The sequence below is a fragment of the Vombatus ursinus genome, unplaced genomic scaffold, assembly GCF_900497805.2.
Source record: "Vombatus ursinus unplaced genomic scaffold, bare-nosed wombat genome assembly UNPS02014821.1, whole genome shotgun sequence".
Classification (NCBI taxonomy): Eukaryota; Metazoa; Chordata; class Mammalia; order Diprotodontia; family Vombatidae; genus Vombatus; species Vombatus ursinus.
The window spans coordinates 20,100,140-20,116,029 of record NW_020954599.1 but is presented as its reverse complement, the minus strand read 5'-3'; the positions used below and the strand labels follow the sequence as shown (position 1 = coordinate 20,116,029).

General features: G+C 37.3%; 1 protein-coding gene across 3 annotated transcripts in view; it reads left to right on the top strand.

Moving 5' to 3' along the window:
• The window catches only part of CAMK2D (calcium/calmodulin dependent protein kinase II delta), a 340,685-nt gene extending 325,638 nt beyond the window's left edge, over positions 1-15,047 (top strand). For all 3 annotated transcript variants that reach the window (XM_027837545.1, XM_027837546.1, XM_027837547.1), the window contains 4 exons: positions 4,872-4,947; positions 8,225-8,319; positions 11,162-11,390; positions 14,804-15,047. In XM_027837545.1, the coding sequence (XP_027693346.1) occupies positions 4,872-4,947; positions 8,225-8,319; positions 11,162-11,390; positions 14,804-14,807 (404 nt within the window). In that variant the 3' untranslated portion in view covers positions 14,808-15,047. The remainder of the gene's footprint in view (positions 1-4,871; positions 4,948-8,224; positions 8,320-11,161; positions 11,391-14,803) is intronic.
• The last annotated feature ends 843 nt before the right edge of the window (positions 15,048-15,890 follow it).

The following is a 15,890-nucleotide window of genomic DNA, read 5'->3' as shown; positions in this document are numbered from 1 at the left end:
GCTAGCAAACTGACTCCCTGATCCTCTCACTAGGCTGCCCATTGGCTTCCAGGAAAACATCTTTCCCAAGACTACAGGGCTAGTTCTTAGGTCTCCTGCTTCCCTCCTGGTCTGAATTCAGAATGGCTTGGGCTGTGAATGCCCCAAGTTGCCCCCTGGAGGTTCTCTTCTCTCTCTGGTATCCTGAACTGAACTCACTGGTTCATTTAGAAACCCTCCTAAGCCTCAGACAAGCATGAGTCACTACCCTTGGCTAGTTCAGCTGAAGTCTCTACTCCCATATTCCTGTTGAATATTAGGTAAGTAAGCCATTGTCCTTCTCCCCTCAGCCAAGTAGATTGAAAGGAAGACTCAATGGGACATACTCATTTGGTTACACACCCTACTGAGGTTTAAATATAGAAAATTTTCATCACCTAAAACAGAAGTCACTAACAACCCCAGTTCCTCACAATTTGATTCTTTTTAGTAAATGCAAAAGTTTCAAAAACCCTGTAAGAAAGGGATCTTGGACTTTTCACAAACTAAGCCCTTACTGTGAATATATTCTATCTCTCTCTTCATTTTTTTTAACGAGTTGGACAACTGCTTGCTTCAAATACTGTATTGTCTCTGACAGCCCTGTTGTACACTGGGAAACTACTCTTTTGAATGAGAGATTTAAGGAAATTTGGAAATTTGAATTTAGAAGCCCTGGGTTCAAATCCTAGCTTTATCATGTTATGTCCCTGGTCGTGCCACTTCAACTTTCAGGTTCTTCATCTGTAAAATAGGAATAAAAATATCCACACTATCTGTAATACATCACAGGGCTTTATCTTCACAGGATCAAATGAGATAATGTATATAACACACCATGTATGTCCTCAGATGCTATGTAAATGTAAGCTGCTTTTACTGTTGAGATACAGTGAAAGACTCCTAGTTAACAATGTCCTCACTCTCCTTTTTAGAGATCTTCCTTATTGGTATCCTTCGGAAGCCAGGTCAGCTATCTTGGGCTCTCACCAAATGTTTATGCTGCTGAAGTCACAGACAGATGAATCACTTGTTGGCAAATGGAATTAAGCCTTAGCCAACATGCCATTGGCAGCATCTCTATTGGGAAGTCATTTCCTGCTGCCACTTGGGTACTTTTGGCAGTATTTTTTTTAATATTGAGTATATATTGGGTATTCACCACTGAACTGGCAGAAATATGAATGGGTGAAGTTAGGAAATCCTAACCTATTTAACAAAAAAAACTATTATAGAATATTATAGGATATATTATAGGATATGGAATATATTATAGGACATAGTTATTATCAAGCTAAGCACAGATTTTAATGTGTGTGATGATTTGGAGTATAATGTTCCTTTTCCCCTAAAATCAAGATAGTTCCTATTGACCTTGATATTATTGACAGTAATTCATGGCTCCTTGCATTGTTTGCTAATTATCATCCAAACATCAATTAGTAGGATTTGTTGTAAGATTGAATGATCTCAGTTAAATTAAATTGAGTTGACAGAGTGTTTGTCTTCTACAGGAACTGCAGCTGGAGAAAGAATATTAAGTTTTTTTTTCTTTGATTGATTTTTTTTTTATTCAATAAAGGCTAAAATCCAGATTTTCACTATAATGAATGCAACTTGATAGTATACCAGATCTGAAGTTGGAAAGGATCATAGAAGCCTTCTAGTCAACCTCTTTTATTTTATAGATGAGGAAACCAAGGTACACAGAGGTAAATGACTTGCCCTAGGTAACATGAGTACCTTGAATTCAAACACAGGTTCTCTGATTCCACTCAGTCTCTCTCCACCAAACCCTGCTGCCTCTCCATTAAGTGCTAAGACATAGCACTAGAAGTAATATGCTCTCCATCATCCAGCCTAGAATTTCCCAGCCGTAATTTTATATCCACCTCACATGAAGTCCACCAAAGTCATTTTAATTTTAAAATGTATGCCTTATATACATTTTAGGAGTAGGGAAGAAATACTATAAAGTGAAACAGTCAGTTAAATAATGTGAGGAAAATGGGGATGCTTTGACTTTTATATCTTGTATATAGCTTGTTTTTCCTGCTTGTTTTCACATTGTCTCCTCCATTAGACTGTGAATTCCTTGAGAATAGATACTGTTTTTGCCTCACTTTGTATCTGCAATGCAAAGTCCCCTGCACATAATAGGTGTTTAATAAATATATATTGACTTAACTTGACATATATTGAGTGTCTACTGAGTATAAGAACTGTGTTAGTTGCTGTTAGAGCCATAAAAAAAAAAGTGTCTGGCACAACCACTTCCTTCAAGTAGTTTTCTGTCTAGTTGATGAAGTGAGACATAAAGATCTCTGAAATTCAATAAAAGTAAAAGACAATTAACAAGTGAAGTTCAATATAAGAGATGACATTAGGCAGTGAACTCTGAACAATGGTTCGGCCAATTTTGACTTCAGAAGATTAATAATGTAGACTAATAACTCTCTTTCCAGAATGGGGGTGGTAGACTACAGGTGTGGAATGAAGCAAGATCACAAAGGATCACATTGGACATTTTTATTACAAAATAGAACTAGATTGTGCAAAAATGCTGGGAAAGGCAATGATTTGGGGGAAGGATCAATAAAATTCAGCTATGTAGATGGACAGCAGATAGGTCAGGGAGACCTGAGTTCAAATCTTGCCTCAAATATTACTGGCTCTGTGACCTTGAGCAAGTATTTGATTGTTTTTTTTTTTTTACTCAATAAAGGCTAAAATCCAGATTTTCCCTGTAATGAATGCAACTTGATAGTACCCTAGATCGAAAGGTAGAAAGGATCACTTAAACTCTGTCTGCCTTGATTTCCTCATCTGCTTTTTTTTTGGAGGCAATTGGGGTTAAGTGACTTGCCCAGGGTCACACAGCTACTATGTGTCTGAGGCCAGAATTGAACTTGGGTCCTCCTGAATCCTGGAGCGGTGTCCTATCCACTGCACCACCTAGCTGCCCAATTTCCTCATCTGTTAATAAAAACAGGGGTAATGATTGCAGACCAAATGAGATAACATGTATAAAGTACTTTGTGTTGATCAATCATGTCTGACTTTTCATGACCCCATGAATTATAGCACACCAATACTGTCTGTGGGGTTTTCTTGGCAAAGATACCAGAGTGATTTGCCACGTCCCTCTCCAGTAGATTAAGGCAGACAGAGGTTAAGCGACTTGGCCAAGGTCACATAGTAAGTGTCTGAAGTCGGATTTGAACTCAGGTCATCCTGACTCTAGGCTCAACTCTCAGTTTACTAAGCCATCTAGCTGCCTCCATAAAGTACTTTGCAAACCTTAAAAAGCTATATGAATGTTAGCTAGGTACTATTTTAAAAAGAGTGGTTCAAATAATAAGCCCTATAAAAATTCAGAAGAAGGGGAATAATTTCTCCACCAGTAGTGCAATATGGCTACAACAATGTGTATAATTGTTTTTACAGCAAGCCATGTCATATAGCTGGCATCCTGCACTGTAAACTTAAATATTCTTTTTTTCTGAGCCTTTTTTTCCCCTCACAAGATCTAGGATTCTATTGGTATAGAGAACTCCCAATAAGGAAAGTCTCTCTTTACACAGATTAGCACTTTATCTGTGACATCATTTTAGAGATTTGCCTGGGGGCACCAGGGGCACTTCAGATTGTCTAGGGAAGGATTACTAAAGACAATGGGATTTTCATTGGGTCAAATATTAATAATAAATTAATATATTAATTTCTTTTGTTATAACCAGAGAAACTGAGGTATTGTGGTATAGAGGATAAGGAACAGGATAACCTGAATTTAAGGACCATCTCTGACCTGTGGTGGCTGTGTGACCCTGGGTGAGCAACTTAAATACCCAGGCAGCATTCTACAATTATGAGCTGCAGAGCAGGTGCTGATCTGCTATGGGAGAGAATTTTTTCTTATTGGGAGTTCCCAATACCAATGAAATGACAGTTCTGCTCAGAAAAAAAAAGAAGAGTTTAGAATGACAATTATATGACATGGCTTCTAGGAAAAACAACTCTGTTTTTAGGGTAACATATTACCCTAGTCATATTGCATTACTAGTATAAAAATTACAGTTATCCCTTCCACATCATGACTTTCCCCATCATGGTTTCAATATATTGAGGGTCGGCATATGAAATTAAATGGGAATTTTTTGAGAGTTTTGTGAAAGCCACAGATAACGTGCAAAAGGCAGCAGATGACTCAGAAATGTGTAAAATATATGCATGGTATTGTATAATACCAACTCAAATTTTACAATAAGGTCACTGTAAATATCCCATAAAAAAAAAAAAACAAAAAAGTTCACACTTCTCTGGTATGAAGGGAAGGCCAAAAAATTTTAGCAGATTTTCCAGATCACGCAGTGCCATGCCCCTAACCTAGAAGGGATAACTATATCTAAATATAAAAAAACAGTTGGAAGGGTATTGGTGCTCTCTCTTTCTCTTTCTCACTGGTTATAAACATATACAACTAAGCTCAGGATTGTTCAATGGACACGTATGACTTAATAACAATTTTTTTCTTTTCTTTTTTTTCTTTTTTTTTTCTTCAAAAAAGCAAATTTTAAATATTGAGAACCTTTTTTTTTACATAATCTTTCAAAAAGAGAACTAAGGTATAAGATATATTTTTGAACTTTGAAATACTCTGGTTTTGCCCTCAAAACACACATTTATCTAGTCCTTTCTACTGGAGGGAAAGGAATGTCAATTCCAACCGAAGGCCATGGGATGGGTTCCTAAATGGGAGTAACCCTGATCCCAGACCTTCAATGGTATTGCTATAAGATTTTGTATTGCCTGTTGTTTTTTCTTCTCACTTGTATCTGTACTTTTCCTTTTAGCTCGTAAACAAGAGATTATCAAAGTTACTGAGCAACTTATTGAAGCAATCAACAATGGGGACTTCGAAGCTTACACGTGAGTACCGGTAGTATTTTTCTTTCATGAATTCATAACATTTGTTCTATTCCTAATTGTGAATATTTAAACATGATGTCTTCGCTATAAAGTTCCCATTTATCTTTCTCTAAAGAACAAAAGGAAATAAGTCTTTATTCTCATATGTTTCGTCATTTTTGTTAGAAGTAGAAAATTTTTCTCAAGCATAAATAAATCATCCAAAGGCCAGTGCTTTGCCACTGAATTTTCTTAATTAAAGGAATCATTTTTTAGGAGACCCTGGATTGTATTGGTATATGGAGCTCTTAATGGGTAAACTCCTTTGTCTAATGAAGGCACATGACTGGTTGGTAATTTACAGTCTTGGAAAATTCAAACACAGAGAGGTTAAAAACCTTCCTCATGGTCCCACAGCCAGTATGAACCAAAAGTGTGATTCAGACCTAAGGCTTTAAGATGCCATAGCAATCTTTCTTCACTCTGCATATATGTAATAGGCCTGGTGTGATGGGACCTAGCAACAGTTATTTGCAAGCTTGACCTTAAAGTGAAGTAACAGCAAACAAGCAAACAAAAGTGGGAGAGGGAAGGAGGAGAAAGGAAAGATAGAAGAAAGGTGAGGAGAGGAAAGAAGAGGAGAAGTTGGGAAAGGAAGAGAAGAGAGGACAGAAGAGAAGAGGAGAGCCCACAGGATACAGGACAGGGTAGATAGGAGGAGAAGAGGATGGAAGAAGACACCAGAGGAAAAGAGAGGTCAGGAGAAAAGAGGATGGGGAAGGGAGGGAGAGGACAGGAAAGACAGAAGAAGAAGAGAGGCAGAGAAGAGGAAAGAATCCCACTCTGTTGTTAGAGATAATCTTACCCTTTAAACATTTAATATGAAGAATAGAACTGACAGCCTTCCCATGTCTATAGCATTGTCACTTTGCAAGAGGATTTGTTGGGCCTAGCGGGCTGTAAAGGCCTGAGAAGAAGTAAAAGTTGAACATTATTAATTTATGTGATAGTAATCCCCTGTGGACCTCAAGTAATAACTTAGAAAAAAAAAGACACTGACAACTTCTTTATTTCAATGCCTAAAAGCAAATAAAAATTTGAGTTATAAGTCAAAAAAGGGCAGCTAAGTGGCTCAGTGAATAGAGCGCCAGGCCTAAAATCAGGAAAACCTGAGTTCAAATACAGCCTCAGACAATTACTAGCTGTGTGACCCTGGGCAAGTCACCTAACCCTGTTTGTCTCCGTTTCCTTAAATGTAAAATGAGTTGTAGAAGGAAGCAGCAAACCACTCCAGTATCTCTGCCAAGAAAACCCCAAATAGGTTCACACAAAGCTGGACACAATTGAAATGACTGAACACAACAATATAAGCCAAAAATACTCATATTGGGTCCCTCATCATATAGAAGCAAAGGTATTACCTTAGTTGTCTCAGCCTATCAACAGCCTGTGAAAGCTCATGAATATAATTCAAGGTCGCTGGTATTGTTCACACCTCCACAATGTTGGCATGTGCCCCAGTGGATGCATCTTGAATGTTATGAGATACATTAAAAATAAATTTACTTTTATGTGGAATATTTGAACTCGTCTTGGAAACTTGACTTCATTTAGTATATTTAGTTAAAGACAGAAGTCTTCCAAGGGAATTTTGTTAGGTTTTAACCTCTTATTACCCTTGTCAACTCTAAAACCAGAGGATTAGAACAGGCTGACAAATTGCCTATGCCAGATTTTTATTATCCTTTTTATTTTAAATTGTTCTTATATGTTTTTAAGACAAATTTCTGCATTTTAGATGTCTTTTGAATTAGAAAAAAAAAAGAAACCTTTTTTTTTATCCAGGTCTTTACAACCAAAGTAATTTCCTTCCCCCCCCCAAAAAAAAATCAGTTATAGACTCTAGATATGAAAAAAAAAAGTCTGTGATCAGATCAGACAATCCAAACATTTAATATATTATTCATTCAATTTAGCATTGAATTCATCTCATTTCTCTTTTTTCTCTGGTCATGGAGACCTGTTTGCAACCTGGAGTGATTTAGAGCTTTCAATTTAGAGCTGATTTTTAAAAGGACTTTTTTTTCCAGAGCTTTCTGTATGGTGATGTGTATATATATCTTTTACATCTCTGGCAGTTTTGTGCTTCCAAAATGTGCTCTCCACACAAGTACACTGGACACTTCTCATGAAAGGTCACTAATCCATAGCTTAGTGGATTCCAACAAAATTATTATAAGTGTGTGAAATATCTATTACATATGTATATTACATACATATGCAAATATACTATACAGAATTACTTTCCAATAATAATTGGTAATAGATTTTTTAAAATTATTTTCTAAAACACACAGATGTATGTAGGGTATGGACCAGAGGGTTCTCAAACACATGTTTTTTTGATGGTAGTAAAGATAGATCCATTAAGGTCTAACAGCTCTGAGAAGAATGACTTCCTAGTACAGTGTGGAATTAAGTGTTCAATAGTTCACCGATGGGAATAACCAGAAGCTATTATTTCTAGGAGAAATAATAGTTGTTAGAGATATAAATTCCCTTGTTACCATAGAAACACTGTTCTTTCCATTTTGTTCCTCATAAAGGCATTTTAAACATTTGCCTTTGAACTTAAAAATACTTGCCCACCAGGCAGGCTAGGGAAAAACATAAGGGATACCTCCATAAGGCTTGAGCAAAATACGAAGAGTCACCACTGTCAGTTCTCTATTGAAAAATATCCTGAAAATCAAATGTCAGGCCCCCATGCTATGATTGGTACTCTCTATAGATCATTTTTGAGATTACATTTTGTCCAACAGCTGAAAAAAATATTGCCCTCCAAAGGAGAAAGAATAAAAAGGTTAGGCAGAGAGCACACTTGATTAAATTAGCGAATGACCTTCAATTCCTTCAACTCATTCTCCACTCAGTGACCCCTACAGACTTTCTCCAGATGGTCATTATATTGTACCTGTCACTAGTAATGATGAATCCTAGATTAATCAAAATTAAATAGGTACATTTGAAACTGTCCTTAGAAATACTTATGAGTCCATAATAGTAGTTCCACAGATATTGTCATTCTTGAAGAAGCTGCTCTTAATTGTCTCTTGTCCTTTGAAATATTTGCCGGTGAGGCTGGGGATATGCCAAACTGATTCACACAGAGTTTCTTTGGGGGGCATTATGGAAGTACTTTGGAGAATTGACTGGTTGAGAAATAAGAATGAATATATGTGAAATAATGGGACTAATATTAAGTTCTTTGGGGGCTATTTTTATTTTCTTCCTACAGAAAAATATGTGACCCAGGTCTCACTGCTTTTGAACCTGAAGCTTTGGGTAATTTAGTGGAAGGAATGGACTTTCATCGATTCTACTTTGAAAATGGTATTTTTCTCCTTTTTAAAAAATTACATGTTTTTTCCCAGGTTCTTCTTGGCTTCTTCCCAAATGAAATTTTCTTTCTGGTTATATCTGAAGTAGGAATTTTTTCCTCTAGGCCATTATAGGGATACATTATAGGGATGTGTCTTTATTGAAATAGGAAATGAATGATAGGTACATAAATTCTCACTCATTATAAAATATCTACAGTTTATCATAAATGCAACATTATGAAATCTAGCCATACAGTTAGCATTGAAATTACCAATATTCTTCCATTACATGAAATCTAATGAACACATACATAAATGTATGCAGGGATTTTTTTTAGTTCTCTGTGAGCAGTCTACTGTTTGTTGCTATAGCAAATAAATATATTTTCTCATAATCTTTGAAGTAGGGATAAAATCTTTGAAAGCATGTTAAGTGCTTATATTCTCAATACAGAATAGAAATGATTAATACTGTGATAACATGATAAATTTGCAAGAATTTCAGTCATTTTGGAAGAACTGCACAAAGAAAATACAAGCTAGAGATGGTTTACTAATAATCCATACCCAAAAGCATTCCAAATGATAAAGGCTCACAACGACCTTGACAACGCTATTTCTTTCTTAATCACAGGAAAATTGTTAAAGAACAAAAGTATTCATGCTAAGAGTAGGACCAAGGAATTCACTTTTGCTAGAATCCTCATACCTTCCAGAAAAGTTCTCTTAGATCAGAAGTTCTCCTCCATTAGGCTGTAAGCTCCTTGAGGGAAGAGATTATCTTTTGCCTGTTTTTACATCCCAGCATTTAGCACAGTGCCAGCCAAATAGCAGATGATTAATAAATATTGATTGATTGATTGATTGATTTTGTGTGTGTGTGGGTGTGTTATGCTCCACTTTGGCAGTCTGCTAAAGCCTATGGACTCCTTCTCAGAATAATATTTTTATATAATTGAAGAAAAAGCTAAATTTCAATTACAGGTTAATGTAAAAAAAAGATGCATTTTTTCCCCTCCAATTTCAAGGACCCCCCCACCTCCCGCCCCACACACATACACATACCTGAAATCTATCCACTTGGGAGTTTATAGATCCAGGTTAAGAAGTCCTGCCCTAGATTCTAGAAATTCATTCTATTCATCCCTACCTCCCAACCTCTGGAGATCACATTTAAAAAAAATAATGCCTTCTAGTGCTAAATCCATGATCCTGTGATTCTTTTGTTTCCATATGTGTCGCTGATGCTAAGCATGTTTCATACAGGAAATCAAGTTTTTTGGCAATGGCATTTTGGTAACATAAACAACAAGGTTTTTGTCATCAATTTTTTAAAATAAATTGACTTCTTTCCAAGGCTACTAGATTAGCATAATTAAAAAAATAGAGAGATCTAAATTCTTTGTGTGTGTCTGTGTGTATAAACTCTGGGTAGTTCAGTAATTGGTAACATGCTTTCATCAGAGCTAAAGTAAATATTTTTTTCATCTTTTATTCCGTATTTCCCCAAACTTTCTTACAGAATTTCACCAACAACAAATATTTATTAAATGCTTATTATATACTAAGCACTATGTGCTATATGCTATGTGCTGTAGATATGAGAAAAAGCAAAAACACAGCCCCTGCCCTCAAGGAGCTCCCATTCTAAGAGAGAGACAATCCTAACCACTACGGACAGAATACCAGTTATATACAGTGCAAATGACAAGGAATCTCAGAGGAAAACCACTGGTTTGGGGAGAAGGGCCATCATCCCGATGGAGGTAACTAATATGTTGAATGGAAAAGAACTACCTCCAAGAAAGATTTTGATATACTGAAACAGTGGGATGAATTTAATAAGATGAAATTTAATAGAGTGCTACTCTTCAGTTAAAAAAAACAACAATAAAGAAAGGGAGATATAGTTAGATGAAAACGGATGTGAAAAGGGCCTGGGCATTTTAGTAGACTTTAAATCCAGTATTGGCTTAGTGGTGTGACCTGGCAGTCAGAAAAATGTAATACAATCCTAGACTGTGTTAATGGAAGCTTGATGTCTACAAGGAAAATTGTTATTCTAACTAGACTGTTCTGATCTGACCACAGTTATAGTTTTTTGTTCCTATCTGGATGGTACATTTTAGTAAAAACATTGGCAAGCTGGAGTATATCCAGAGAATGGCAACCAGTATATTGAGGAGACTCATAATCATGCCCTAACCATGGAAAGCACTAAGGATGCCATGGGTCACCAACTCAATTAACAGGCATTAAAATAAACTGTTTGGTTTAAGTGCTGTTGCTGCATGGTTATCAGCAAAGCACTGTAGGATGTTAGAGCTATGTAATGTACCTGCCTTATGCTATAGATGTACTTTACTAATAAATATAAAGTAAAGAAGAAAGATAGCTTGCTGGGAGACCACAGGATATCCTGCCATCTGCTCCAGCACATTCTGCATTTACAGCATGGGCTGGTGACAATCACTGTTCACCAGCACTAAGCAGCCACTTCACTTTCTGTAAGTGTTTTATCACTTCCTTTTTCTCCAAAGTCCCTGTTGCAGAAAGGGAAAAAATATAGCTGAAAACATTTCTCTATCTTTTATCTCCCTCATGAGAAGACAAAAAATTGAATTTATTTTTCCTCCTGGAATTTCATAATATAGGAAAAATTCAAAGACACACACGTTAAAACAGAACTTCATAAAAGTGATCTCTCCAAGAGGGGCTAATTGCTGAGTTTACAAATTCAGAAGATAACACTTCCTGTGGTTGTAATGTGTTCATATATTGATCACAGCTGTGGTGACTACCTTTTATTCCATTGTTCTTTGTTCTGGTCTTTTCCTTTTGTTCCCTTGTAGCTTTGTCCAAAGGCAATAAGCCAATCCACACCATCATCCTGAACCCTCACGTCCATCTGGTAGGCGATGACGCTGCCTGCATAGCGTACATCAGGCTCACACAGTACATGGATGGCAGCGGAATGCCAAAGACTATGCAGTCAGAAGAGACCCGAGTCTGGCACCGCCGTGATGGAAAGTGGCAAAATGTTCATTTTCACCGCTCGGGTTCACCAACAGTACCCATCAAGTAAATATTTCCAGGCCGTCAGCTTCTTTGATAATATGCCCATGGTCAGCTCTCTATAATCTTCCATTGTTTATAGCATGGCATGTATTATATAATGCTGGTGGCTTTTTTTGTTTTTTGTTTTTTGTTTTTTTAGTATATATAATGCCTAGAAACATAAAGGATCTCACAACTCCCTGCAAAACTCACTCAGCTCATTTATGAACTGAAACTTGGTACAACAACACTGAATAGTAAGATAGGACAGGGCCTTGAGGCTGCTCCAGCAAACTGAAGGCACAATATAATTAGCCAAGTTATTCACTCCTCTGTGGTCATAGTTGGCATAGAAAGTTTGGGTGTGGAAGGAAGGAACAGGGAGGAGTCTCTTTAATGATCACTGGAAGTCAGGAGATCGGTTTGTAGCCTAGTTTAAAAAAAAAAAAACAAAGGAACCCCAGGAGCAAGGTGGAAGCAGGGGATTGAGTTACTTCTAGCTAATTAAAATTGGAAGAAAGTCTTAGAAATCAGCATTAATGTGACTGATTATTGGAAATAAATAGAGGTTTTTCCATATTCAGCTACCTATACACTTCCAAATCCCAAGTTTGATCAATGAATTAATAAATATCTGTGGGAGAAAGAAAAGAAGGAAAGAAAGAGAGAAAAAAGGAAAGAAAGAAGGAAGGAAAAGAAAGGTGAAAGAAAAAAAAAAGAATTCTGGATTTGGAGCCAGAGAACTGAGGTTCAAATACAGATTCTGCGAGTTACTACCTCGTGATCTTGGTCAAGGCACTTACCCTCCATGGGCCCTCTTTTCCTTATCTGTGAAAGAGTGGAAGTTGTTTGTACCAGAATATTTCTAAGGCATATTAACCTATAGAAGTATCAAGTACTATAATATATGCCACGGTTATTTGGAAGCCATGGTGGCAAAGTTTCCTGCTTGAGGAGTTTGGCACACATAAAAATATAAGTACTAAGTGAGATGAGGCAGAAAGCTTCCAAGGAAGGGAGAGTCCTCAGAGAAGGCGTCCTGGGTCTTGAGAGGGGCTTTTAAAGATGGATACAATCTGAAAAGCGAGAGAGTGTGTGGCCAAGGGGTAAGTGAAGCATTTTAGCCTTGAGAAGTGACACGATGATCCAAAGGTATGAATGGGTATAATGTAAATGGTGAGTTGGCAAAAACCAGGCCCAGAAAGCCCAGAACAGAGGTAGAAATAACGATGATTATTAAAGGATTAAGGGTGGTGATTAAAGTGGAATGATTATTGCAGGGCCACATTATGGAAGGCAGACAAAACGGCTAAAAAAGTTTGGACTTGGTACACAGGACAGTGGGACCAAGGATAGCGCCCAAGGTCAGGCTGGATCCATTATGTATTAGCCTCGAAGAAGAGAGGAGACGGCAGACAGAATGTAGCAAGGAGTTCATTCCATTGTCCATCCTGTTATCCTATAGAGAATCCCTGATGGCATATCTCAGTATGACTTGGTGCCAAATCATGATAGGTTCCCAGAGAGCCTCCCATTAGGATTACCATCAATGAGTATGCGAGCCCATAGTTGAGTTACAAACTTAAAGAGATACAATACTGTCCAAGGGGTGAAAATAAAATTTATATGAAAGAATTTCTGTTTAAAAGATTCCATTTAATGCCACGTGGCTTAAGACAGTAGGCTACTTAAATGGGTGATCTTGTATTTAAGATGGGAAAGAGAATGTCTCAGGAAGCACCTCTTTGGTTAAAACTATTGAGGCCTGGAAGTTGTACCTATGGTTTTCATGGGTCTTGTGACTTATTTGCTCCTGATCTAGTATGATCGGAGCTGATGACTGCCAACTGCACTATGATTAATGTGTTGTCATGCAAAGATGACTGGATTTGAAGTCAGGAGACCTAGGTTTGAATCAGCCCTGTGTGACATGACCTTGGGTAAATCACTTCATCTTTCTCAGCCTGTTTTCCTCATTCATAAACTGGGATTGGACCAGATGATCTCTAATGTCCCTTAGGGCTCTAAATCTTATTCTCTTATAAGGATATTTTATCCTGCATTATTTCCAACAGAGAGTATGTAGGGTCTTTCAAAAATACCACAACCTATGCCAAGTCTCCCTGAGTTCTTAAGAGGGGCATCTAGCATTCTTTGTAGAGAAATTTGCTTTAATGCTAATGAGACACTAAAAAGGAACCTTCTTCAATGTAACCTTGGGTCATGGCCATTTTAGAACTCCCTAAAATGGTGCAATTGTCTAATTATGACCCAGGACAGAACAACAATTCTTAATTATCTGTACCAATAAAAGAGCACAGTAGTGAGACTAAGAGAAAGTAAACGACCATCTAAAATTTTAGATTAGACTTCAGAATGTGTTTTATTTCTGAATGTTCTGCAAATCAAGCTAATAAGCATATGTTCAGTGGCCCTTTGTGCCGGGGACTGTGCTAAGCACCAGGAATTACAAGAACAAAAAAAAATGAAAACAGTCTCTGACCTCAGAGACCTGATATTCTATATCCTTGTTTACCGGCTTCACTCCCTCATGCATTGTTTAGGTTAATTTTTCAAAATGGCTTCTTTACCCAACTCTGTACTTTAAACAGGAAGTCCAGTGATGGAAGGCACAAACCAGGTTGGGATTAAAAACAGTTTGTGGATGTCCATAGAGAGGATAATCCAGAAGGATAATTGAGGATTGGCTAGAATGAAATTCCTACTGGTGCTGTTACTTTATTAGACTGATTTGCTTTGGAAATGTGGATGGGTCATACTTTTGCAAGGGAATCTATTGCTGGGAACACAACAGTCCGATGTGTGCCTTGCCTAGTGAAATGACCTATGTAAGGAAGCATAGCTCTGGTTCAGTGTGAGAAGGAACCCCTCATGAAGTTTTTTAAAATCCCTTGTTTTCCCCACTATTGAGATCATGATTTTGGCATTTCATGTGAAATTACTTCCTCAGTAATCAGAGAAAGGTATTTACCCAAGCCTTTCCTGGAGGAACTTACAGGTAGACTTTGGCCATCAGAATGCATCAGTTACACATATGTGAAATGTCCCCTTACAATATTCATTTGTTTGACTGAAGAAAGGCCTTCCTTCTTTAAAAAAGAAAGAAAAATCTTTTTCGGGTATACAGTGACAGAGAATTTCAGTTTCCGTCTGCTCTGTAACTTAGGTCCTTTTGAGTGGATGGATAGATTATCACACCTGATTTCTCATTTAATATCCTCTCTGTTCAACATGATCAATTTTCCTTCATGGCGTCAGGTTATATGGACTCTGGCCCTTCCCCCCACCTATACTTTCAGTCTATTATCTCCCATTGTAAAAGTTAAAATGCCTTAATCTTCCTTCTGTGGCCCAGTAAGTGACAGGATTTTGATAAACAACAATATAATTTGTTTTCCCCCCCTTTTTCCTTTCAGCTAAAAATCAACAGTGCCACTTCTGCATTCTCTGTTTTCAAGGCACCTGGATGGTAACCACCCGGGCGGGCCTGTCCTCCTCTTCATGCATGTTTCCAAATGCATGAAGCTGTGATGGTCCTACCTGTAACAATGCATTTGTGATGCATCATTTTGTCATGATATTCCATCTCAATGTTTTGTTTGCACTCTATCAAAGGGGATGTTTCGTGCAAATTAAAACCAATGTCAGCAAACAAGGGGAGGGAGGGTGGGGGGAGAGAGAGAAAACACCACAACCACATGTTCCAAGCATAGTACAAGCATCATTTTTCTGTTTATGCCAAGTTTTAGCAGCCTTCAGAGCTATCGTTCTCTAAATGATAGTTCATAAAAGAAATATTCATCAAAAAAAGTCTATGCCATATCTATCTGTTTCAGTTTGTTTAAAAAAAATCAAAGGCAAAAAAAATCTCTTCAGTTTTCTGTTGAAATGAATGATATTTTTGGTTGGTGGCTTTGGATTGTGACAACTAAGTGGATGAAATCAGTGATGAATATGGAAACAAAAATGGGCTGACTGAGTATCAGCCGAGCCATCTTAGTTCTTGATCAAGCTGTGTAAACTGGAAAAACTCACATCACTAACTGGCTTGATCTCCCTAGGATACCTTCCCCTCTTCTGCTTAATCAGCTGTGTCTGTTCCTGCTTCCTCAAGTCTGCACCCTCCAATCTCTTTTCCTTCAGGGTGAGGATTTGCAGTTAGTGAGAAAAAGTCTAAAGGCAACATGAGGTGAAGGAAAAAATAGGGATTTAGGGAAAGAGTTAAAGCAGAGAGCTTTTGAGCACTTTCAGGGTGTACAGAATTTTATTAGAGAATCTTAGATTTTTTTTAACATTGGTTATATTCTAGATTGGGCTTAGATATTCTAAATCTTTTAGAAAAAATTATATATATATAAATATATATATAGGCTTTTAAAAAGCTGAAGATGAAAAAAAAATATAAGCTCCTGTTTGAGTCAGTCAATTTCTTACTCATCTGGATAATCACTGCAATCATACCAGGACCTCTCAGAGTTTAGCACAATCACTGTGTGCACACAG